This window comes from Hyperoodon ampullatus (genome assembly GCF_949752795.1).
Source record: "Hyperoodon ampullatus genome assembly, chromosome: 2".
NCBI lineage: Eukaryota > Metazoa > Chordata > Mammalia > Artiodactyla > Ziphiidae > Hyperoodon > Hyperoodon ampullatus.
In genome coordinates, this window is record NC_136915.1 from 22906446 (window position 1) to 22933401 (window position 26956).

At 38.6% G+C, this 26956-nt stretch overlaps 1 protein-coding gene across 2 annotated transcripts in view; it reads right to left on the reverse strand.

Moving 5' to 3' along the window:
- Positions 1-26956, reverse strand: part of EYA3 (EYA transcriptional coactivator and phosphatase 3) — a gene marked incomplete at its 5' end in the record, with an annotated part of 100537 nt that overhangs the window by 3145 nt on the left and 70436 nt on the right. Inside the window, 9 exons of one of the 2 annotated variants that reach the window (XM_079697795.1) lie at positions 5497-5618; positions 6923-7037; positions 9350-9510; positions 11631-11689; positions 13780-13869; positions 15281-15364; positions 19448-19587; positions 22068-22251; positions 25063-25148. In XM_079697795.1, coding sequence (XP_079553921.1) covers positions 5497-5618; positions 6923-7037; positions 9350-9510; positions 11631-11689; positions 13780-13869; positions 15281-15364; positions 19448-19587; positions 22068-22251; positions 25063-25148 — 1041 coding nt within the window. The remainder of the gene's footprint in view (positions 1-5496; positions 5619-6922; positions 7038-9349; positions 9511-11630; positions 11690-13779; positions 13870-15280; positions 15365-19447; positions 19588-22067; positions 22252-25062; positions 25149-26956) is intronic. The other variant, XM_079697796.1, reaches the window with a different exon arrangement.

Below are 26956 nucleotides of genomic sequence, written 5' to 3' on the forward strand. Positions count from 1 at the left end.
AACTGCTTCTGCCACCTTCTTCAGTTAAGCAAGGCGCTAACTCTGCTTCCTTTTTATATCCTGCTCCATTAACTTTCTCATCCTATCTTCTTGCCAGATTCAGTTACTTAGCACCAGTGTTCCTGTGTGAATAAGAAAAAGGCGCCTCTTCCTCAAGGCACTTGAATGCCATCTGCTGGAAAACTGTTGTAATAAATATACAAATATAGAAATACACAAATCTAAGATGACTACATCGTATCTGACAAGAATCTTTACACCCATACTCAGAAGTCCTGATTGGTACATCTAAGCAACTGCAAGTCTATGACATGCCTAGCCCAGGTGGCACCTCAAACAAACCTGGACCAGACACTAGTCCACTTGGGGCTTCAGTCTCCCACTCTTAATACAAGGCTTGACTTAGGTGCACTTAGGTCCCTTTCAGTGCTACCATTTTATAATAGCATTGTCACACCTTATGTTCATATCAAGCATTCAATCCATGTTTGCTAAGTAAATACATTTTAATTTCACAAATGATTAAGGGGATGGCTCTACTCTATGCCTTGAGCCCCAATTTAAACATTAAATAATTCAACTAATAATGAGTTCTTATTAAGTGTTAAAGAGTTATTTGTCTAATTCCATTCCAACCATTAGGTCTTTACCTAAGCCAACCTCTGCTAGACCTACAGTCTAATTTATGATTTATAGAAAAAACTTTTAAGTCGGTAGGATTTTAGAAATTTCCCCTAAGACCCAACAAAGGGAATGTCTCTTATTTAGAAGACAGGGACATAGAGATGTTTTCATTGTCCTGGCCTGCAATGATCAAGGAAGAAATACAATTAGGAATGTTTCCTCTAAAAGGATTAAGAGTGAGTTATTAACAGCTCAGGGTAAAGAAGTAGCCATATGAAAAAATAATTCCAATACAGTTGGTAAATACACTGCTTCCATTTTGTACTTTCAAAACAATCCTAGAGATGAGCTTTCCTGTTCAGGAGGATAAAACCAATGACTAGTCAGCTTACGTCAAGCGATAGAAGCTGTAACTGCAAGACCAACCAAGCCTTTGGAGATTAGGTTCTTGGGTTTCCTCTATCAGAAAGACTTCTGGGCTTCCCTGGTGGCGCAGTGGTTAAGAATACGCCTGCCAATGCAGGGGACACGGGTTTGAGCCCTGGACCGGGAAGATCCCACATGCCGCAGAGCAACTAAGCCCGTGAGCCACAACTACTGAGCCCATGAGCTACAACTACTGAAGCCCGTGCGCCTAGAGCCCATGCTCCGCAACAAAGAGTAGCCCTCACTCGCTGCAACTAGAGAAAACCTGCACGCAGCAACGAAGACCCAATGCAGCCAAAAATAATTAATTAATTAATTTAAGAAAAGAAAGACTTCTGACATTTTCAGAAATGATTTTGAGAATTCTCTTTAATGTCACAGAGTGTCCATTAAGAGAAATGTAATTCTGAAACCATTTCAGAGGAGCCGAACAAACATTTCCTCTCCCTGCTCTCATCTCATAGTTCTGTAAAGGAAAGCCTCAAGCCTCTCACTGTGGTTACCATGGTGCCAGGTACCACTGTAGCTCTGCTAATTAGCTCTGGACGAAATGAGAAGATCACCAAATAAGCACACTTACTGTCAGAAGGAATAAAGTCATGTCCATTAGTTTGATGAGCCTCTGAGTGCCAGGATGCGGTATCAAGCACCACAGAAATCTACCTTTCAGGTGTGGGAAGGTTAGCGAGTGCTCTGACTTCTTACAAAATGCATAGTAAAGCAGGGGCAGCAGTAGCAAAATCTGAAGGGGGGTTACAGATGTATCTCCCCCATCAAAGCCCTTGTAATGAAATAATTCAACCATACAAAAAAGAACAATAAAAAATAAATGCCTATATAGCTACTACCAACCCAGCTTTATCAAATCTTAACATTTTAGAGTTGCTTTAGATAAAAAAATATAAAAATGAGATCGTACAGATTTATTTGAAGTTTTCTATTTACCCCTACTTGATGACATTCTTCCTCCTCTTTTCTCTCCCTGAGTGTGTATCCATAAACAATGTATGGCTATTATTGTGAACATTTTTTACCTTTATATAAATTATATACTGTACATACTATTTGTAATGTGTTTTTTGTGTTCAGCATTGTTTTTAATACTAATCCTTAGGGATATATGTAGTTTTAGTTCATTCACCTTTTTTTAAAAAAATTAATTAATTTATTTTTAGCTGCATTGGGTCTTCGTTGCTGCGCACAGGCTTTCTCTAGTTGCGGTGAGTGGGGGCTACTCTTCGGTGCGGTGCGCAGGCTCTCATTGCAGTGGCTTCTCTTGTTGTGGAGCGTGGGCTCTAGATGCGCGGGCTTCAGTAGTTGTGGCGCACGGGCTTAGCTGCTCTGTGGCATGTGGGATTTTCCCAGACCAGGGCTCGATCCCGTGTCCCCTGCGTTGGCAGGCAGATTCTTAACCACTGCACCACCAGGGAAGCCCCAGTTCATTCACTTTTAGCTGCTATACAGTATTCCATTGTTTGACTATTCTATTTTCTGTTCACAGACAGGTTCATGTGCTGTTTCTAATTATTTTCTACTATGAACAAGGCTGCATCAAAAAAAAAATCCTTGCACATATCTCCTTGTGCAAATGAGAAAAAACTCAAGGGAAGGAGTTGGCATATTTCAAGCTTTGCAGGTCATATGATCTCTGTTGCAATTATTCAGCTCTGCTACTGTAGTGTGAAAGCAGCTATGGAAATGATTAGACATGGCTCTGTTTCAATAAAACTTTCCAAAAACAGGCAGTGGGCAGAATTTGGTACGTGGGTTACAGTCTGAGACCCCTGCTCTCAAGTATAAATATCTAAAAGTAGAATTCCTTGGTCATAGGGTTATGCACATCTCAAACTTTACTAAACATTGACCAACTGTTTTCCAAAAAGTTATATCCATTTTCAATCCCACTAGCAGAGTAAGTTCTCATTTCCTTGACAAAGTTTGGCACTGTCAGACTTAAATTTTTGTCAATCTAACAGACGAGAAAGGCATCATGTTTTAATTTGCATTTCTTTTTTTTTTGTTGTTGTTGTTGTACGTGGGCCTCTCACTGTTGTGGCCTCTCCCGCTGCGGAGCACAGGCTCCAGACGCGCAGGCCCAGCGGCCATGGCTCATGGGCCCAGCCGCTCCGCAGCATGTGGGATCCTCCCGGACGGGGGCACGAACCCGTGTCCCCTGCATCGGCAGGCGGACTCTCAACCACTGCGCCACCAGGGAAGCCCTAATTTGCATTTCTTTAATTTGCAGATCCTTAGTTGGTGAGGTTAAAAAACTTTTCATATATGTTTACAAACAATTTGGGTTACCTTTTCTGCAAATTGGCTGCTCCAAGGTTTTTGCCTACTTTTTAAAATTATGTTGTCTGTTGCTTATTGATCTGCAGGAGCTCTTTATAGATTCTGTATACTAATCAACAAGTAAATGTATTGCAAGTATCTTCTCCCAGTCTGTGATTTGTCTTGTCACTTTATGTCATCTTTCACTGTATATAAAATTAAAAGCTTCACACAATCAAAATGATCTTTTTTTTTTTTAAGTACTATTTTTGGGGTCTCTTAAATGAGATCCCTCCCTACCTTAAGGTCATACAGATACTCTTCTATTTTCTCTTCTAAAAATTAACGTTTTGCTTTTCATGGTAAAATTTTTATCCACCTGGAATTTATTTTTGCAAATAGAATAAAGAAGGAATACAGAATCTGCTTTTTTGCCCCGTATGGATAACCCAATTATCCAAGCACCACTGACTGCAGGTAAGTTCCATGAGGACAGAGGATTTTGTCACTGCTATATTCTGAGTGCCTTGGCAATGCCTGACATTTTTTAATCTAGTAGATAACTACAACTTATCTTCAAATGAGGATTGTCTCCTTGGCTGCAATAGGAAGTAGGAACTGTAGGCACAGACTCAAGGGTCTGGAGGGGTAAGGAGATAGCTGTCATAGCCCTCTTTCCCCGGACCATGTACAGCACATAAGATTAGAGTGACACATTCTGCTGCCTTCTCAGCTGAACAAGTTGGTTTTATATAAATCTGGTGCCAATTCATTAATCAATTCAGCAAATATTTATCGAGTACTTACTATTTCATGTACTGAGAACTGAATACATTTTTAGGGGATAAAAAATATCTTCACATACACTGTCTCATTTGATTTTCAAAACCTCTCTGGTAGTTTTTCATCTTATATGAGAAAACTGAGGCTCAGGAGATACAGTAATTTCCCTAAAAGCTAATAAGTGGGGGAGTTAGGACTCTATCCTAGTCCTTAGTTTTTTTTGTTTTTCCTTTTCAAAAAAGTATGGTAAAAAAACACATAACATAAAATTTACCATCCTAACCATTTAAAAATATATATTTCAATAGTATTAAGTATACTCACACTGTTGTGCAATAATTCTCCATAACTTTTCATCTTACAAAACTGAAATTCTATACCCATTAAGCAACAACTCCCTATTTCCCCTCTCCCCAAGCTCCTATTAACTACCATTCTATTTTCTGTTACTATGAATCTGACTACTCTAGGTACCTTAGAGTGTATGAGTGGAAACATACAGTATTTGTCTTTCTGCGATTGGCTTACTTCACTTAGCATAATGTCTTCAAGGTTCATACATGTAGTAAGCATATGACAGGATTTCCTTCCTTTTTAAGGTTGACTAATATCCCACTGTATGTATATACCACATTTTGTTTATCTATTCATTTGATGGACGGTCGGGTTGCTTCCACCTCTTGGCTACTATGAATAATGCTGCTATGAATATAGGTGTGCAAATATTTCTTTGATATCTGCTTTGGATTCTTTTGGATATATACCCAGCAGTGGGATTGCTGGATCATGTGATAGTTCTATTTTTAATTTTTGAGGAACCGCCATATCGTTTTCCACAGCAGCTGCACCATTTTACAATCCCACCAGAAGTGCACAAGGGTTCCAAATTCTCCACATCCTTGCCAACACTTGTTATTTTGTTTTTTGGGTTTTTTTTTTATTGCAGCTATCCTAACGAGTGTGAGGGATTTAACCATTTTAAAGTATATATCTTAGTCCTTGATTTTTAATCTAGTGTTTTTTTGATTATACTACATTACAGTGCACTCTCTGTGAAAGAGGAATTTGAAATGAGGCATAGTGGATTTCTACACTAGATATTATGTTCTTTCAAATATTATAAAAGAAAAGAGCATGATAAATTTTAAGTCTGACAGACCTGGATTCGAATCCTGTTTATGTAACTTACTAGCTGTGAAGTCTTGAGCAAACTACATAACTGATAAGCCTGAACTGCCCCATCGGTAATGTCAGGAGAAGAATGCTGTGAGGATTATAGATATATGTATATATAAAGTGTCTAACTGAGGAACTGGTAAATAATAAGCATATCCTAAGTAGCAAGTATTATTGTAAGGCTAGTGACAAGAAACAGAATTGAACCCGTACCAATTTTGGTAGCACTGTAGATGTTTTCAATAGGAAATATTTCTCCTAGCCCATATAGGAGAACCTTGGCCAGAGCTGGAACCAGTTGGGTTGTAGTGATCAGAACATTCACACAATTCTTTCTGGAAGGGAGAAAGAGGGAAAAGAAAAGAAAAAGGTGAAATCAAACCAACCTGCGAACAAGAATTCAAATGGATCTTCTCTGTAGGACCTGCTTGTGAAAAATTAACCTCAAAGTGCCCGGCATGGTATCTGTTCAGTGCCAATGTTCACTTTTTGCTTTAATTATCTCAGGTTTATTTATTTTCCCAATTAAAGGACAGAGATTTTTGTGGTGGACACAGAGCAGCAACTTGATTCTTGACTCACTTCCTTCTGACCATTCTAGCTCACTGCATTGTTAGCAAACCCCACCAACCCACAGCACTGATACCACACTCCAGAAAACACAATGAGGCTTTCAGTTACAACAGTGCCATTTCATCTGAATGAGATATGACTGAAGTCCTCTCTGCTCATCACACAATGGCAACAGAAATTTCAGAATACATATTATTTTCACAAATCCTTTACCTTCACAGATATCCACCCCTTGGTATCAGTTTTACTGTTTAGTAGGCTGTGAATCGGAATTCTTGCTTTGAGGGAGGGACGAATAAGGGTATGTATTTATTTCCCATTCTAAGCTTCAAGCTCAAATCTCCTTAATCTGCTTAATGCACCCTTTTTCTTTTCTATTTTCAAGTTATTTATTTTTGGCTGCGTTGGGTCTTCATTGCCATGCGCGGGCTTTCTCTAGTTGCAGTGAGCGGGGGTTATTCTTGTGTGCGCGGGCTTCTCATTGTGGTGGCTTCTCTTGTTGAGGAGCACAGGCTTCAGTAGTTGTGGCTCGCGGGCTCCAGAGCGCAGGCTCAGTAGTTGTGGCGCAAGGGCTTGGTTGCTCCGCAGCATGTGGGATCTTCCCAGACCAGGGTTGGAACCCATGTCCCCTGCATTGGCAGGCAGATTCTTAACCACTGCACCACCAGGGAAGTCCCTGTACTCTTTTTCTTTTGAATCCCGCTTTCCTGAGTAGGTTTTGCTACATTTCTCTGGCGCTTCCTACACTTAGGATATTTGTGATATAGCTCCTACATGTATTCTTTGATGTCACCAGGCCCACCCACGTTCTGGGCTGGAGATTCTGGGTTACTGAGTATAATTTAGTGAGCAAAAAGTAAGAGAAAAGAAAAAAGCTTTCAAAGCTCTTCGGTGTGCTTTTAGAGTAAAATGACCTTGCCTCCCACCTAACCAAATACTTCCCTGCATCATCTGAACTCTTCTCACCCCTGTCCCACAGTCTGTTTTAGGGAATGGCCTATCCTGGACTAGGGTGGAAGAAAGCGTCTCTCTGAGAGGACGAAAACTAAAAGAATTATTTCCATACCTGGACTGGATGAGAAGTAAGGACTTCAATGCAGTTCCTAACCAGGAATCTGTTAAAACTTCAATTTCTGCTCTTAGTCTCTGCAGTGCTTCCTTTCTCTGGGGACTGAGGAGCCCTTTGGGAATAAAAGTAGACACATTCATCATTTGACAACATCCTTGCTGGCATAGAGAAAGTGACTTCTAAATTCAATTTGGAAATAGTGTGAGTTACTGAAATATTCTACTGAGCTAACACATCTCTCTCCTTGATAAAACCCTAGCCTACTCCAAATGCCTTTTTTACTTTCTTCACCAGAATATTTTGCTGGGGGAGGGGGGAGGTGCATAATCACAACAAAATCAGCTCATAGAAACACTGTGATTAGGTTCTGGCAGAGGCTCTTTCTTTCATCACCAACCGGTAACGTAATTTGCAGACCAGTGGACCATACTTTGAGTAGCACTGCTTTAGAAGTGACATCAAGAACCAAAGGGTGAAAAATTACAGATGGCGAGTCCACAGCATTTCCAATCTCTTTCTAAAGAAACCGAGGCCCACGGAGGAAAGGGGGCTGCCTGAGAATACACAGCAAGTTAGTGGCTTTTGGTCTCAGAAATCTTCCCACTATCATACACTGCTCCCACAGTGACTGCTCTCACCCCCTTCAGAACCCATCAACCTGAGATCCCAGGCTGAATCACCAGCTTTCTGAATGTCATTTATTGGTACTGTACTTCTGAAACAACTCCAGCTGATAAGAGACTAAAACACTTCTTTAAGATCAGATGATTAAGCACAAAACAAAAAACAATTCATCTGATGGGAGCACGTTACCTGACACTTGAGCTACAATATTCAAATAATAAACCTGGCTCTGAATTTTCCATAGTGAAGGTAAAAAGAGAAATTCTGCATTCTATTACCAACACTCCATAAAAACAGAAGTCATTTCTATGAGTAGAACTGTGTATAATTTGTTTTCAGTCTGATGGTTTTTCACAATGCAAGCCTAGAACTAGATGACTCTCAAAATTTCTGATAAAACAAAACAAAAACCAAACAAGTATCTATACGTCATGTATGACATATACATAAGCACGCATATGTCATATATTTAACTAATATCATGTGGCACTTTTTTAAATTCATATTTTACAAAATACAGGTGGATATTACTTTTACTATGTTCCCCAGGGTGGGCTCAGGGGATTCTCACAGAGGGTTATATATCACTTTCTTCAGGAAACCACGTCCAGACACTCACTGGGCAGAGAAAGGACCAGAGACTTAGGTTGTATATGAAAACGAACAAAAGAAAGGCTAATGTCTGTGAGAGAGAAAGAGCAAAAAGACTTGGTTACCAAAATAAAAAGTACTGGCTCTGAATCATGAAGAAAAAAAAAAGAAAAGTAAAGAAAGGAACCTGAAAAAAGTAAATAAATTAGATTCCCAAAAGCCCAGATGCCTATGACTTTTTTTCTGGTATTGGAGCACTGTAACACGAATGCACCAAACTGATCTTTGAAGCCCTATTTTTACTTTCTGCCCCACACTGTAGCAGTGGTATGGTAGGTAGGAGGGCTCTCTTGACCTGATGTAATATACTTCTAGGCAGTCTATGGAATCCCTGAAACTTCACGCAACATTTTGTGCAGATGGAGGTGTTTGAGGGTGATGGTTCACAGTTTTCAATATTTTCTCACAAGGGTGTATCACTAAAAAAGGAATTGCATGAATGTAAAGTGCAGTGGACCAAGAGTTCAGGATTCCAGTTGCGGTACGGTGACTAATTTGCTATGTGACCCCATCTTGTTACCCTCATGATGGACCATCAATTTTCTCAAGTGCAAAATGAAGGATTTAGATTAGCTCCCTAATGTCTCTTCTAATTTGAACAATCTATGGCTAATTAATTAATTCCAAATAATAGAATTTTAGGCATAATGGCACCTGACATTTGAGATATATCTGGGCAGAAAGAATTTCCAAGGTCCTTCAAATCACAATGCACGGATACTGCCAACCTATCATCCTGGACCTAGTTTTCCATCCACTATAAACCTCGTTGCTAGTTCTACCTGACTTGTCCTGATGGCTATGTAAATCTGTTCAAAAATATAGCAACCTATTAAATATTACTGACAGTAGTTATGACCCCAGAAAAAAACACATGCCAGCAAACATAATCTATGGAACATATTTCCTTTAAAAAAGGCATCTACCTAAAAAGAACAAGAAAATTTTGCAAAGTTATACCAAGAGAAGTCCATGAGAAATGCAGAGCTTCCTCCCCAGAGGGTTTCAATCAAACCTGTTTTTTAAATACAGAGTTAAAATGTTACTGTGGCACAAACTGATAAGTCAGGGAGCCCTAAGGAAACCCTGGAAAAGAAAACAGAAAATCAGAGCAAAACAGAAAATTAGCTGGTTGTATGCCACACTTACCAGCCACATTGCTTTTATGCTTATCATAGATTTCTCTCACTTTTCGGTAACGGAAAGCCAGTTTCCTCATCCAGTCCACACCTCCCTGGACGCCCACAGAGGAACCATGGCTGCCACTACCTCCTGAGCCACTGAAACCATCTGTTGAGAAACTGTAGTTGCTGTAGAGAGAGAGGATGATGAAAATTAAAATCTATACTGCATGGAGTTTTTGGTTGAATGCCACCTGGGATTGATTCTCTGTCCTATTCCTGGCATCTGACAGCAAGGCTTTGAGAATCTTCTTTCTTAATCTCTGTATGTCAGAGTCTATCTTTTCATCAGTCCTCCATCTCACCCCTATTACTTCTATCAAAGAAAGGATGGAAAGGGAGAGCAAGCGAGGCAAGACTAATTCAAGCACCAGCACCCCCTAGAGGTTGGCTTCAGACAGACCATCTTTTCATTAATGACAGAAAATACCTTACAGTGAAAAAAACCCAGAATACAAAACTTTTGTGTACACACACACACACACACACACACACACACACACGATTGCAACTATGTAAAAAGGAGAAACGTGAAAAAATAATGGAAGGAGCTAACCCCAAATTCTAATAATAGTTAGAAAATGGGAATGTTTTCCTTCAGTGATCTGTTGGCTGGTTTAATAAGTTCATGGGTCACTGCAGTGGCTATAAAATATGTCCACAAATTCTTTAATACTCCTCTCTCTAACTTTGCTCCCTGTAGGTATGGACTGTATTTGAACGTAAACAGAATGTGGTGGAAGTGATGGTGTTGGACTTTAGAGACCAGGCTTCTCTTACAGCACCTGCTCTAAAAGAAGTCAGCTGTCACAGGAGAACACTCAAGCTGCCCCATGAAGAGGCACATAGTGAGGACTGAGGCCTCCTCCTATGAGCCACACATGGAAGCAGGTCCTCCAGCTCCAACCAAGCCTTCAGATGATTTTAGCTTCAGCTATCTTGACTTCAATCTCAGAGACCCTGATTCAGAACTACCCAGCTAAGTCACTTTCAAGTTCCTGACCTACAGAAACTATGAGATGATAAATGGTAACTGTTTTAAGCTACTAAATTTGGGGGTAATTTGTTACACAGCAATAGACAACTATTACAGTTAAACAGGTTGGGAGGGATTAATACTTCCTAAGTCAAGATTTCCAAATGACTGACAGAATTAGAGACAACTTGGTTCAATCAGAAGTCAAAATAGAGTTCAGCGTGAAATTCTATATTTAAGAAAATAAAGCTGCCAAGACATAAGATAGGTAATTACTAGTTAGCCATATGCATAAGAGAAAAAAAATACTAGGGTTCAGAGTGGATTGTAAACTGCTTCAGACCAGGCTTTTTCCTAAGGTGAGTAAAATCTCTTAAGACTGGTGCCCTCCAAGGCTGTGGAAGACAAAGCATACACGACTGAATCTGCCCCAGAAGTGAAACCTTTCTATCCTTCTCGGCACCAAAGGGTTACGTCCTTACTAAGTGATATGTCCAGTTCTGCTCTAGATTTGAGAATTCACAGAGGAAACAATTTTAGGGTAGACACATGGAAAAACTTTTTGCCTATGAAAAGGGATAAACATTAAAACAAATTAACATGAAAAGATGTGACAACTTTTTTTCTAAAGCTCTTTAAATGTAAGGTAGATAAATTTTTGGATTATTCTTAGCTAAGACTACTGAGCTAGAAGGCAGTAGCCAGGAGAGGAAGGAGGTGACCGAGCAAGCATTTTGCCACTGAGACCTCCTTCGTTTAGCGTTCACTGTGATATTAATGTTTAAGATTGTCTTCCATAGGGTCACTCCTGACACCATCAGACCCCCCACAATTAACTTCCTTGGTGAAATCCCTGATGCTTATTTGTATCTAAAACCAATCAATCTGGAAGCACACTTTTCCCGACTGAAAACCTGGCCAAAGAGAAACTAGTATATCCTTTACTTTGGAATGCTTTTTTCTCATTCCATCATGCTACCCATTCATCAAGGTCATACTTAAATTCTACTGTGCTGAGAAGGCCACTCCAATGTTGGCACCACCTGCTCCCCACACCCATCAGAATTACTTTCTATTCTGTGTTCCGTCACATTTTCTATTGTCACCTTCTCACACTACATGCCATCGTTAACTATGTTTGTTTCTATCTCCTCTAATAGATTGTGAGCTCTTTTAGGGCTATGTCTTATTCATCTTTGTTCTCCTCTGAACCTAGACAGTGTCTTGTGCCTAACAGGTGTACTGATGTTTAAGACATCATTGTTTTTATCACCTCAAGTCTTGGCCATTGTCATCAGAAGCCACATCTTCCACATGCACCTGGTCACACTCCTGTTAAAAGACAAAACCACACATTATTTCAGTCCAGGGAGTAGAAGTGCTATTACCACCACAATATATTGTAAAAATACCACAAACAATGGTGAGGTGATGGAATACCTTATGGTCTCTTATGTGTGGAGGATTACTCTCACCCGCCTTGCTGTTCAACTTCTTTTAAGGCCTAATTTACATTCCTCAGTCTTCATGAAATCTTCCTTAACCATCCCAACCCTCAGTTATGCTCTTATCGCAATAGTTCATTTTTCCAACAGTCCATGGGTATAAACACAAGCTCCCTTACTCTGTCAGGTGTGCCTATGTCCTACACTAGACTGTAAGTCCTATTACATTGTAGGCCTCTTATGGCACGACCATGCCTTACATCTCCTTTGTACCCCTCTAGTCTAGTTCAGTGCCCTTATATAGCATGTACTCGATACATTTTTGTAGATGAAACAGATGCTGGTAGAGTGCGTGTGGTATCAAAACTGAGAATGACTGAAACAGAAATTTGTAAATTCAAACTTAGGAATTAGAAGAGGTCATCTAAGTCAATCTCCTCATATTCTAAAAGTGAGGTAAAACGATTTGCCCAAGGTCAGAAAACTAGTGAGTGGTAGAAAGAAACTAGAAGGAGCCTGGGTCTTCTAATCTGAATCCAAGGTTCTTTCCTCTAAGCCCACACTACTACTGACATAAAACACCACCCACTGCCTAACTGACAGATTCATTCCTCTGACACCACCTAGGGTGGTGCCGTGATGTCCACCTGCATCAGAATCCTCTGGGGAAGATTTTTAAAAATGCATATTTTTGAACAGAATTTCTGTGAGTGAAGTCCTAGAATCTTCATTTTTAACAAGCTCCCCAGGTGATTCTTATGCCCCCTAAAGTTGAGAACCACTGACCTGGGGGGCAGGAACACATTCAGGTCAAATTCTTCACAGAACTTTCAGTCCTGAGTGAGGACTATGTCTAGAAAATCATTACAAATACAATTTGGCAACAATTACTGGCACATAGTAGGTTTTCAATAAATGTTTGCTGAATAAAACTATAATGTCCCAACTTATCAACATGTGAAGTTGAGGGAAGATTAAAGCACTGTGGAGCTTACCCAAAAGTTTTGGGAGTTTAGAGCCCTATTTATTTAATTTGTTGGAGAATTGTCTGTTGAGTAGAACTAGACTGTATTTTAAAAGAAAGAGGATTACTTCATGTTCATTTTACTTTAAAATTTTATTTACTTTAAAACTTTCACTATTTAAAAAACTAGGTAATATATGTAGTACACAGTTCAAAATTCAAAAGGACATTAAATGACAAGTCTGCTCCTTCCCACCTCTGTGTTCCAGCAACACATTCCCATCCTGAGATAGAACAACTGTTACTAGTTTGTTGTGTACGGTAACAGCTTAACGGAGGCCCAGAATGGGGAGATAACTTTCCTAACTTGATACTCGCAGTCTGGTCTCCTGATTCCTAGTCCTGTGCTGTTTCCACTACACGATGTTCACCTCAAAGATGAACTCAAATGTCAAAACCAAAAAAATTAACCAAGAAGCTCTCAGTGTTTTCTGGTTTCCCTCCACCTAACTATAAAATGATCTGACATCAAGGCTAACCTATACATGGACAATAAGCACGTATAAAATACAATGAGTTACAGTAGCCATCTACAGATCTGACAAATCAAGAGGCTATCTTTTAAGAAGGTAAAACTGAAAAACATTCAAGAGTACAAATAATCAAAGCCACCTTCTATATGTTATTTAATATAGCTGAATAAACTGGAATGTTGGTTTATATATCAGTGTTTTGCCTGATGGGGTGGCACTGCCCCTAGAGCTAGATCACTTCCAAATAGGCTAACAAAAATCAAGTTTTTGAGCCAATAAAACTGAAGCCCAGAACTAAGACTGTGGTGACCTAACCAAGGCACTATTTCTTCAAGACTATGGACACCCAAGTGCTGAGCTGGTCTCTCCATACCTACCCTGTCTAACCACATTTCCTCTAAATACAAAAAGCACAGGCTCAATAAATAGTTATTGAACAAAGTGCTTCACTGAAGTGCAGAAACAATTTAAAATGCTTACCTCTAAGTCATTGAAAAATAGATGTGTGTCAGCCACTTCAAAAATCATTTCTTCCATTGTTAAACCTGAGCCAATCACTACTGTTGGGTCCTGAAAGACAATAAGAGAATAATTTGCTTGACTTGGCCCTCACAGCATTGGTTCTTATCTTTAAATGTTTCAAAATAGTTTGGGTCAAGGCAAAAACAACACTGGCTCACAACAGTGCTTCTCACTACTACTGACGCAATTTCATTCACAGTTATAGAATCTGGGATTGTGCAAAGTTAAACATTTCAGGACTTCAGGACTTTAGTTTCTAGAAAACAACGCACTTAAAAAAAAACACTTATTTTTTGGAGAAATTCCGTTTCAGGAGAAATTCTATCACTGAAATATTGCTCTTATAACACCCATTATCGTCCCCCGCTACCTCACAGTACAACACCAGAAGTCAGTAATCTGATAATCTCAACAACCAGGAAATCAGTAAAGAAATATTTGCAGGAAAACCAATGCACGTAGCTTTAAAATGAACTATCAGACCTTCCCTTAGAGGCAGTATGCTCTTATTTTATATATTCTCATTACCAGACTTGTTATATAGTATATGAGCTTATGTCAGCTTGCCAGTCTAGATACTAAAAGCCTATGGGAAAGTACTTCTAACAGAAACATTGGTGACAATAAGAAATAATTAGGAGCAGTAAAAGTAGGAAAGCAAAGGAGGCTGATATTTTTATAAAATTTATTCATAGAAACTAAAAAATAGGAGCCTGGAGGTAATTTAGTACAGAAATATACAGCCACTACCTCAAAAACAGCTCATCCCTCTATCAAAACTGATGTTAATACTGATGACTAAAGTTAAATTCTGCTTGGTGTATTTCATTTAAGAAGGTATATAATCTATCTTATTTTATTTTAAGGTTTTTAAAAAAGATTAATTAATTGATTTAGACTGTGCCGGCTCTTAGTTGCGGCATGCAGACTCTTCAGTTGCGGCAGGCGTGCAGGATCTAGTTCCCCAACCAGGGATTGAACCCGGGCCCCCTGCATTGGGAGCGTGGAGTCTTACCCACTGGACCACCAGGGAAGTTCCTAAGAGGGTATATAATCTATTTTAGAAAGATATTTTATATTTTAAATGTACAGATATGGTATATTCTCAGCTAAATGGAATGCTCAGTTTGGGCTGTTATATGTGACATAGGGATAACAGACTAGTCTTTGGAGTAGATAATCCTGAGACTCCACTCTGTTTTGAGCCTCAGTCCCATACTTAGTCTTTGCAAAATACCGCTCTCCAACAACTTCAGCTTTCAGTACTGGTCCCAGGTCTAGTCTCATCAGCTCTGCCTGACCATGTAGTCTGCCTGGTATAAGCCATCAGGTGAAGTTTTATGTGAAAGGTGAAAGGTCAACAGGGTAAGATGGAGATAACAGAGACAGTGATTTTGGTTACCTGCACACATAGTCAGGAGAGGGACAGTTACAACAAAGGAAGAAAGACTCAAATTACCTTTCCATACTTCTGGGCATAGGATCCAGTAAGAAGGGAGTGGAAGATGATGATGGTTTCATCTAAGTCCCACAGAAATACCCGCTGAGTGAGGAAAATATTTTAAAAAATGAGTGAGCATCTTTTTTAATCGTAATGGAATGAGACAAGAAATCAATAACAGAAGGAAAACTGGAAAATTCACACATCTGTGAAAATTAAACAATAATCTTAAGCAACCAATGGATAAAAAAGAAATAAGTGAAATTAGAAAATACCTTGAGATGAATGAAAACCAAAAACAACATACCGAAATTTATGGGATGCTGTGAAAACAATGTTAAGAAGGGAATTTATAGCTCCAAATGTGTACCTTAAAAAAGAAGATCTCAATCAAAAACCAAACTGCACAATTTAAGTTGCCAGAAAAAGCCAGTAAAAGGAAGGAAATAATAAAGGTTAGAAGAGATAGATAAAGCAGAGGGTAGGAAAAAAATAGAGAAAATCAACAAAACCAGAAGTCGGTTCTTTGAAGAGATCTACAAAATTGACAACTTTTAGCTAGACTGGCTAAGAAAAAAGAGAGAAGACATAAGTTACTAAAATCAGAAATAAAAGTGGGACATTATTACCAATTTTACAGAAATAAAAAGGATCATAAGGAAATACTATGAAGAGTTATACACCAACAAATAATCTAGATGAAATGAACAAATTCCTAGAAATTCACAATGTGCCAAAACTGACTCAAAAAGAAACAGAAAATCTGAACAGATCTTTAACTGGAGGAGGTTGAATCAATAATAAAAAAACATCCCAAGAAAGAAAAGCCCAGGACCAGATGGCTTCACTGCTGAATTCTACCAAACACTTAAAGAATTAACACCAATCATTAAGATCTTCCAAAAAAATTGAAGAGGAGGGAACACTTCCTAACTCACTCTATGAAGCCAGCATTACCCTGATACTGAAAACAAAGACACTGCCAGAAAACTGCAGACCAATTCTCCTATGAAGAGTGATGCAAAAACCTCAACAAAATAGTGGCAAACAATATTCAGCAGCATATTTAAAGAATTATAAATCATGACCAAGTGTGATTTGTTCCCAGAATGCAAGAATGGTTCATACTGCATTAACAGAATAGAGGAAAAAACCCACATGGTCATCTCAATTGATGCAGAAAAAGCATTTGACAAAATTCAACACACTTTCATGATAAAAACACTCAATAAACTAACAACTTCCTCACTACGATAAAGGACGTATATGAAAAACCTACAGCTAATATCATACTCAATGGTGGGAAATTGAAAGCGTTACCCCTGAGATTAGGAATAAGAGAAGTATGCCTGTTTTCACCACTTCTATTCAAATGGTACTGGAAATTCTAGCCAGAATAAACTGGCAAGGAAAGGGGAAAAAAAGTACCCAAACTGGAAAGGAAGAAGTAAAATTACCTCTGTTCACAGATGACATGATCTTATACATAGAAAACCCTTAAGAATCCACAAAAAATTGTTGAGAGCTAATAAATGAATTCAGAAATCAGCTGTATTTCTATAAGCTTGCAATGAATAATTCTAAGAGGAATTTAAAATACAACAGCATCAAAAATAATAAAATATTTAGGAATGAATTTAACTAACAGTTCAGGACTTGTACACTGAAAACTATAAAACATCACTGAAGGAAATCAAAGAGGACACACCTAAATAAATGTAAAGACATTCCATGTTCATGAATATAAGACTTAATATTGTTAAGATGACAATACTACCCAATGTGATCTACAAATACAATGCAATCCCTATCAAAATCCCAACAGTGTTTTTTAAAGAAACAGAAAAACTCATCCTAAAATTTGTATGAAATCTCAAGGGACCCTGAAGAGCCAAAATAATCTTGAAAAAGAACAAAGTTGGAAGACTCACACTTCCTAATTTCAAAACTTACTACAAAGCCACAGTAATCAAGACAGTGTGGTACTAGCATAAGGACAGATATACAGACCAATGGAATAGATGAAAGAGCCCAGAAATAAATGCTTATATATATATATATATATATATATATATATGTATATGTATATATATATACTCAATTGATTTTTTTTTTTTTTTTTTTTTTTGCCAAGGATACCAAGACCATTCAATGGGGAAAGGAAACTGTTTTCAAAACAAGGTCCTGGGAAAACTGAATATCCATGTGCAAAAAAATGAAATTAGATCCCTACTTCACACTATGTACAAAAATTAACTCAATATGGATCAAAGACCTAAATTTAAGAGCCGAACAATAAAATGCTTAGAAGAAAACACAGGTGAATATCTTCATAATCTTGTTTCCTTAAATATAACACCAAAAGCACAAGCAATAAAAGAAAAGTAGAACTTTATCAAAATTTAAAACTTTTAAGCATCAAAGGATACTATCAAGAGTGAAAACACAATCCATAGAAAATATCTGCATGTCATATATCTGATAGGGGATTAATATCTAGAATATATAAAGAATTCCTAACATTCAACAACAAAAAAACAAACAACCCAATTTAAAAATGGGCAAAGGATCTGGACATTACTTCAAATAAAACAGACAAATGGCCAATACACACATGAAACGATATTCAACATTATTAATCATTAAGGAAATGCAAATCAAAACCACAATGAGACACCACTTCACACCCATTAGGATGGATTATGCAAAAAATGGGAAATAACTGGAACCCTGGTACATTGCTGGTAGGAATGTAAAATGGTGTAGTCATTTGGAAAACATTTTGGTGGCTCCTCAAAAAGCCGAACATAGAACTACCATATGATCCCGCAATTCTACTCCTAGGTTTATACTTTTTCAAATAATTGAAAAGAGGGACTCAAAGAGATACCTGTACAGCAGTGTTATAGCAGCATTATTCACAATAGCTCAAAGGTGAAAAAACCCCAAGTGTTCATCACAGATGAAAATGGATAAACAAAATGTGATATATATACACAATGGAATTATTCAGCCATAAAAAGGAATGAAGTTCTGATATATGCTACAGCATGGATGAACCTTGAAAACATTATGCTAAGTGAAGTAAGCCTGACACAAAAGGATAGATTTGTATGATTCCACTTATATGAACTATCTAGAATAGGCAAATTTATAGTGACAGAAAGTAGAACAGAGGTTACCAGGGACTAATAGGAGGGGAGAATAGGGAATTATTGCTTAATGGGTGCAGAGTTTTTGTTTGCGATCATGAAAAACTTCTGGAAACAGATAGCAGTAACAAACAACACTGTGAATGTACTTAAAATTGCACACTTAAAAAATGGTAAATTTTATATTATATATACCTTACCACAATTTAAAAAATGAGTGAGTTCTCCGTTTTTTCCAAGAAATATATCAGGTCTTTAGATTTTCTTTCTTCCTCCTCCTGCCCTCCCCGCCGCCCCCAGTAACAAAAGGGAAGAGAGGTTTCAAACATAGCCTCAATTTACCTATGTCTTCTGAACACCTGTCAATGGACTCATTTTTAAATATGGCTTTTCCCTCTTATTAAATGATCACATTATAGAAAAATTGAAGAAAGAAAACAAAAGGATTAATATCAAAACTCCATTATTAGAATTTTGTATGACTTTCTAGTCTTTTAATAATGAAGCCAAATGTATGCCCATAATAAATTCCTATAGTGTTTAAACTACAGAATAAGTGAGAGCCAATCTCATTAATAAGTTACCAGATCTGGTTGCATGTTTCACAGAAACTTGGCCTAAAGCACTTTAGTTCTCTCATTTTACTTGGAGGTTTTTAAATGGAGAACAGTATATTACTTGTGACACCTTTTGCTTTCTGAATATGATGCATTATTCTTTCTGTTCTCCTCTGGAATACAGAAAACAGTTTGTTCTTTCCCTTAAAAAGTGACCTGGCTACCTAAATTCAAAAAAGCTTTTTCAATGCTCTTGGTGAAAAGGATCTGAAAGTGATATGGTAAGATATGGGCATAGAGTAATGTGTTTTTACATTTCTCTTTTCACTTGGCCAATTCATTTTCTCTTGCTCAGGAATTATAGGTTATACAATATAGAACCACATAATCTCATGAGTTTCAGATATATATTTGATAAATTTAAGAAATGAGAAAAAAAAAAAAAGGTTGCAACTCAAATGAGTTTCTTCCCATACTTCTAATTCACTGTCCTGGGAAGAGCTGGCATCAGCTTTCCTCTTGCCCCGGTTCTTGCCAGTCATGTTTTTCCTGGACTGGTCATCAGCATCTTTACTTGGTGTAGTCTGGGTCAAAGGTGGGCTTGTAGAAGGGTCTCCTGGAAAGGAAAAGTGAGACACCGGTATTGCCAGTGTAGTCACAGGCTATAAGAACCAGAGCAGAATGGTCAGCAGGTTCTCTGTCCTTAAGAATCATGTTGCAGGGATAAAGGCTGGAAAACCAAACTTTACTTAAGCAATTTGGAAATGCAGACCAAACATCATGAAGAGAGTTATAACTAGAATTTATATGCCTGCCTCCCAATGGAAGAACACATCTATAAAGTCATTTTGCCAAAAAAAAAAATTAAACCTGAACCTGATCAAGCTTCTAGATCAGGGTTTCTCAACTTGGCACAATTGACCTTTTTGGACCAGATAATTTTTGTTGGGAAGGGACGTCCTGTGCATTGTAGGATGTTTGGTTAAGCAGCATTCTTGGCCTCTACCCACTAGATGCCAGCAGCACCCCCTTCCCAGTGTGACAACCAAAAATGTGTCCATACATTGCCAAATATCCCTGGATGTGGGGGCCTGGGGGTGGAGGCAGGGGGCACAGAACCACCTCTAGCTGAAAAACCACTGCTCTAGATCCACTTACCACTTTAAATAAAATACAGAAGGCAGTGGGCTGTGGTAAACTACCCTCTAAGGTTATAACTGGTGAAATTTAGACTGAGAAATGGTATGGGACAAACAACCTATTGATTGTTTCTTCAACAAATAAATTACAATCGGAAATAAAAAGAGACAGGGGAATTTATAGGTTAAAACAAAATATCCACCAATCACAATGTATGGACCTTACTTGGATCTTATTTTAAACAAACTGTAAAAAGAAAAACAAAACTCCTAACATTTATGAGAAAACTAGAAATATGAATATGCTTTGGTATTTTATGTTATTAAGGAATTATTGTTGAATATTTTAGATGGGATAATGGCATTGTGGTTATGTTATCAAGCATTATAAATAAATATGATACCTGGAATTTGAGGAGGGAATTGGATGAAGTATAGTTGAAACAAGATTGCCTATGAGTTGTTAATTGCTCAAGTTGGATGACAGATATATAAGGGTTCATTATACCATTCTGACAACTTCTGCCACTGTTTGAAACTCTCCATTATTAAAAAGTTTAAATTGTTATGAAGAACAAAGATATTTAGAGAAATGAATTCAAAACTAAGGCATCAACACATGTAATGATTTCAAAGTTATGTAGGTTCGAAGCAGCAACCATTTGTCCATTTATCTAGAAGACCAGTAGAGGCAAGATGCACAGAAAACTGCATTAGTTGATGTAGACCACTGTTTTTTGTTTCTGTTTTTTTTTTTGCGGTACGCGGGCCTTACACTGTTGTGGCCTCTCCCGTTGCGGAGCACAGGCTCCGGACGCGCAGGCTCAGCGGCCATGGCTCACGGGCCCAGCGGCTCCGCAGCATGTGGGATCTTCCCGGACCGGGTCACGAACCCATGTCCCCATGCATCGGCAGGCGGACTCTCAACCACTGCGCCACCAGGGAAGCCCAGACCACTGTTTTTAAAAATGCATCAGTGTTAGTGATAAACAGTCCTTCCCCAAGTTACATGATGTGACAGTGAACCACCAAATTTTCATGAAAAATAGGGATAAAAAGTATGTGCATATGTTTACTGAATGTGTGCATAAAGTCTTTATGTCAGGATTTTTTTTTTTTTTTAAAGACTAGTCCTTTGGGTTTTTAAATTTATTTATTTATTTATTTTGGCTGTGTTGGGTCTTCGTTTCTGTGCGAGGGCTTTCTCTAGTTGTGGCAAGTGGGGGCCACTCTTCATCGCGGTGCGCGGGCCTCTCACTATCGCGGCCTCTCTTGTTGTGGAGCACAGGCTCCAGACGCGCAGGCTCAGTAGTTGTGGCTCATGGGCCTAGTTGCTCCGCGGCATGTGGGATCCTCCCAGACCAGGGCTCAAACCCGTGTCCCCTGCATTAGCAGGCAGATTCTCAACCACTGCGCCACCAGGGAAGCCCTATGTCAGGATTTTTTAATCTGGACATCATAATTCATTGATCCATTTCAAAGCTAGAGGTTATTTGTAGGTTATTTGTAGGTTAAATTTTATGTATTTCTTTGGGGAAAAAGAACCATACCTTTCTTCAGAATCTTAAAGGGATCCATGACACAGAAAAAGTTAAGAACTACACTGTTCTGAGGCCTAACCAGAAGCCAGTTAGGCACAGACTGAAACTGGAGTCCTCCAGCTTTTATAAAATGTGCTAAGATTCTGAAGTTCTCTATGACAAGCATATTATAGCTACAGGGAGGGTGGAGTGGGAGTCATAAATAAAGTCTTTTCATTCTTGGTACTTTTCTGTTCACAGCATCAGGTATTATATTCAGTCTGCCAATGACTCATCGTTGTCTGGTTACAGTGTTTAAATACTCCTCACCTGAGAAGGAAGGCTAATAGCATGGTAACAGTGACTTAGACCAGAACAAAATAATCTTCACCATCACCTGTTGGATGAAATGCCCTTAAGCCAAATGTAGAGCTTACCAGAGGAAAGTCTCTGTGCTGCAGGAGCAGGTACCATGACACTAGGCTTCTCCGTCTGGTATGTGGCTGCTGCTAAGGTGGTACTCTCAGCATCACTGTTAGTCTGGCCTGTGACTCCAAAGCTGGAGCTGGGGTAGCAAGCCTGGTACTGACTTTGACCAAGGATAGTATAGGTGGGATAGTCCTGTAGGTCAAAGGGAATACGGGAGGAAAATAAGCCACTTAGCCAGAGCATAACATTAATTTCAACACAAGAGACTTTCATGTCCCTCTTTTTCATAATTATTTCCCTAAAACATTAACCCGACTTCTTATTTACCTAACCTATATAGTCTTCCACCTAAACCAATGATTTTCAAAATGCATTCTGTGGAAACCTAAGAGTCAAGAGGACACGCCTCAGGGACTGTCTTTGGAATGAGGTTAAGGCTGAGAGCAAAGTGTCCCATGCACTGTACACACGATGTCCCTTTTCTACTATACCAGCCTTTTTTTTTTCTACTTTATGTACAGAATTTCTGCAAAAATTTCTGCATAGAATTTTTGAAGGAAAGAGTCTACTCTTTAAGAAGTTTATAAAACACTGCACTACATGATAGTGCTTTTAAGGACAGATGAGCTTGAACAAAAAAAGCGAATATCCTACATTAAAGTTTCCCAGTTTAAAAACTGAGTATCTCTCTCTCTCTCTCTCTTTAAAAATATTTATTTATTTATTTATTTGGCTGTGCAGGGCCTTAGTTGTGGCATGCTGGATCTTTAGCTGCAGCATGCGGGATCTAGTTCCCTGACCAGGAATCCAACCTGGGCTCCCTGCGTTGGGAGCATGGAGTCTTAACCACTGATCACCAGGGCAGTCCCCTCTCTTTTTTTAAATAATCAAGTTTTCTTTAAAAATAAAGTTTCTTTAAAATATTTGAAGGGAACTTTTGGTAGTTTCACGGGCACATACATGACAAAACTTATCAATCATACAATTTAAATCTGTGCAATTTACTGTATGTCAATTACACCTTTAAAAAGCTGTAAAAAATGGGTATGATGCACAGCTCAAATACACACCTTAAAAAAATTCCACTGATAACTGATATTGGTGACAAGTAGGAAGAAGCTAACTGATCAGACCAATTATTTTTAAAGAACACTGAGCATCTACCATAAGCCAAATATAATTTACAGTGTGAGTGTGTGTGTGTATGTGTTGGTACATGGGAGTTAAAAATCTAGCAGGATAGAAGACCAAAAACCATTTCCAACAAATTAGCAATAAACTGTATGTCAAATGAGTAAAATACAGAGGAAGACAACTATCACTGCAGACTGTGACAGAGAGCTTTCTGAGACAAAGAAGCACAGGGGATAGGAAAATGAACAGGCCCTGGAAAGGTTTTATTAAGGGGCCAGAGATGTTGAGTCTGGATGAAACGAAGAATCTCTGTAGGCCTGAATGACTGGTTAAGGATTGGATTGGATTCTTTAGGCAGTGGTGTATAGTTTGTGTGGGAGCAGGAAATGGGGATCATCAAATTCAAATAAACAAAAATATGAAAAGATTCTGAGCAGGTGAGTGACAGGATAAAATGTGGCACTTAAAGAAAATTAATCAGATAGTGTTTTAGAAAATGTACAGGCACGGTGAAAAATTAAAGATGAGATGAATAGTTAACTCACGATTAAAGAGGAAAAAGCTAAACCATGGGAAATGACAGCAAAAATGAAAAAGCAGGGACTTCCCTGGCAGTCCAGTGGTTAAGACTCCACGCTTCCACTGTAGGGGGCACAGGTTAGATCCATGGTCAGGGAACTAAGATTCTATATGCCATGTGACACAGCCAAAAAATAAAAAAGAAAAAGAAAAAGCAGGAAAGAATTCCAGAAATGGCTGGATTAGGGCTGGGTAAGGAAAAAAAAAATTGATGATGACTGGACTGGTTTTAGGCCTAGGTATATTAAAAAATAGTGTAACTGACAAGAATTGAGAAGCCATAGGAAAAAGTGGTATTACTTTTGGAGGACAGGGAAACGGAAGAAAGGGTGGAATGAAAGGCTGGTTTTAGATATGGTCAACTTAGGATATTAAAAAAAAAAAGCCCATCAATCAGCAGGAAGCCTGTAGATATCATGAGGTCAGGACTAGAATCTTCATTTTGGAAGAAGTAAATGGACATTGTGAATGTGGTTAAACATTCCTGGGGATGAAATAATAAACATGTGGAAAACTAAATAGAGACTGTCCATGACAGAAGACAGGATATGCAAAGGGAGAGAGATGTTACCCTGAAGAATTCCAGGTACACAGCAGGAACTCGATAAATACTTGTGGACTAAAAGAATGAACAAATGCAAAAACAGTCAAAACATAAAAACTGAACCAGAATAGCCATGTTAACTGCAGCCACAAAAAAAGATCCATGGAGGCAGTGGTTGATAATACTAATTGCTGCAGAGAAAACAGCAAATAAAAACATAACAACAGAACCAAAAAAACCCTAAAACACTGAAGATGTTACCAGTGATCTAAACATACAGAGTTAGTAGAATAGTGATCAAGACCAAACCAATTCACAAAGAAATGAGTGGCTAAGTAAAAAAAAGTCAAAGTAATATTTCCACAAACATTTATTATGTGCCTTCAATGTGAGTACTAGGCATTTTTCTGAACTCTCAGAACAAATAACTGAACAAAATAGAAAAATAAATCCCTACCCTCACGGAGCTTACATTCTTGTGGCAGCAGGGTAAGAGACAGACACACACACAGTAGATAAAGGAGCAGATATAATCATATCATTCATAGTCTTAGCAATGGAATGAGAGAAACTGGGTAGTAGCCTGAGAAACCATCCAAGGTCTCAGTCCTGAGGGCATCCAGAAAAAGGTCTCTCCACAGTCCATAATGGTTGTTTCTTAGATTGGCAAACTGATAATGGAAAGAAGAGAGGAAGAGCTAGCTAGATGAACCATATCAACAGGAGGAACAAAAGCAGCACCGTACCTGGTTTGAGATGCTGGAAACTGCTGCTGCCGGAATATTGGCAATAGTAGATGAAGTGGATATCAGGCTGGCATTTGTGCTTGAAGCTATAAGATTGAAAGTGTTAAAAGATATTATGAAAACGCCTAAATGAAACTGAAAATATATTCTGTCCTAAGTAAACAGATCTATAAGGAGATAAAGAACATTGGCAAAGGAAATAAATACTATATACTGGTTTTGCTCTTTTGCATGCCATACCTTAATTTAGACTTGATTAGAAATAAAACAGTTCACACATTTTTGTTTCAACTTGAGTCTTCAACTATTCCTACTGAAGTCCTAGAAGGATACAACACAATGCACTGGTTCATACTAATGATACCAGTGAAATCAGAACCTAAACCAAATCACTCCAGTCCATCTTCTCTGGCAGCTGAAAAATAACTCACCTGCAGTGTGACCTACTGACACAGTAGAAACAACAAGAACTCTGTAAATCCACGTGTTAAGTCCTACACTGTGATATTTACTGTCACTTGCCCCAAATTATGCCTTTCCTGGCGCAACACAATTACTCTGAGAAACTGATGTAGTTCTCCAAATTCTAAAGTGCTTGGAGTTGCTTCAACAAACACCATGTTCTGGCATTTAATGATTTCACCCATGAGCCTGGAAAAATTCGGAAAATATTCAATATTATTCTGGCCAGGGAAAAATTTACTTCATAAGCTACTTAGGCTGCCTGTCTCAGGACAAGAAATTTGGGTTTTTTTCACACCCTTCTATCACAGATTCCACCAGGGTTTTAATAAAATCCTCAGTGACTAGTATTTGTCACAGTGACATTTTTTCAGGTTGACAATGTAGGTGAAATTGTGAGGTACTGCTCTTGAACTCCTCTCTTTTGCTCATCATAAGCATACTTATACATGGTTTCTACCGCAGTCACACACACCATAAAGGCTCACCATCAGGTAGACCACACTATCTGACTACCTATCCCATTGGCGACAAAGTCCTCTAGAGGGAAAGTTATTAGGAAAACCTCCATTAAGAATAGTGCAGGTGGGACTTCCCTGGTGGCGCAGTGGTTAAGGAATCCACCTGCCAATGTGGGGGACATGGGTTCGAGCCCTGGTCCGGAAGATCCCACATGCCGCAGAGCACCTAAGCCCATGTGCCACAACTACTGAGCATGTGCTCTAGAGCCTGTGAGCCACAACTACTGAAGCCCGTGCACCTAGAGCCCGTGCTCTGCAACAAGAGAAGCCACCGCAATGAGAAGCCCGCACACTGCAATGAAGAGTAGCCCCGCTCACAACTAGAGAAAAGCCCGCGCACGGCAACGAAGACCCAACACAGCCAAAAATAAATAAATAAATAAATAAATTTTAAAAAAAAAGAAAAGAAAAAGAATAGTGCAGGTGAACAAATGCAGCAGAAACTTGAGAGGACTGGTCAAAATCATAGGGAATTTTTATCCCTTTCCCCAAGGGTACTCTGCTTAGAAGAAAGTCTAGAAGAGACTGAGGTAAATTAGATATAAGGAACAGCTACTGCTAGCTTTCAGAAGAACTTGGGACAAAGAAGAGTTAGCGTAATTTGTCCACAGTCATGGTGTTAAAGGTAGATAGTCAAAATGACAACTGTGGTCTCCAATTCCTCATCCAGTGCCCTTTCTTTCCTCAGAGTCAGTGGCTGAGCTAGGGATCAGATTCATCACTATCCAGGGAGATTTTCTTTTCTACAGTACTCTTCCCCCCAGGTAAACTAAAGGACTCTTGTTTACTTTCTAAACCCAACACCTAAATGAAACAGATTTTATAATTTATAGATGATATTTTCTTCCCATCAATATATTTTCCCCTAAGGGGGAAATCCTAAGAAATCATTCTATATAAGCTAAATGACT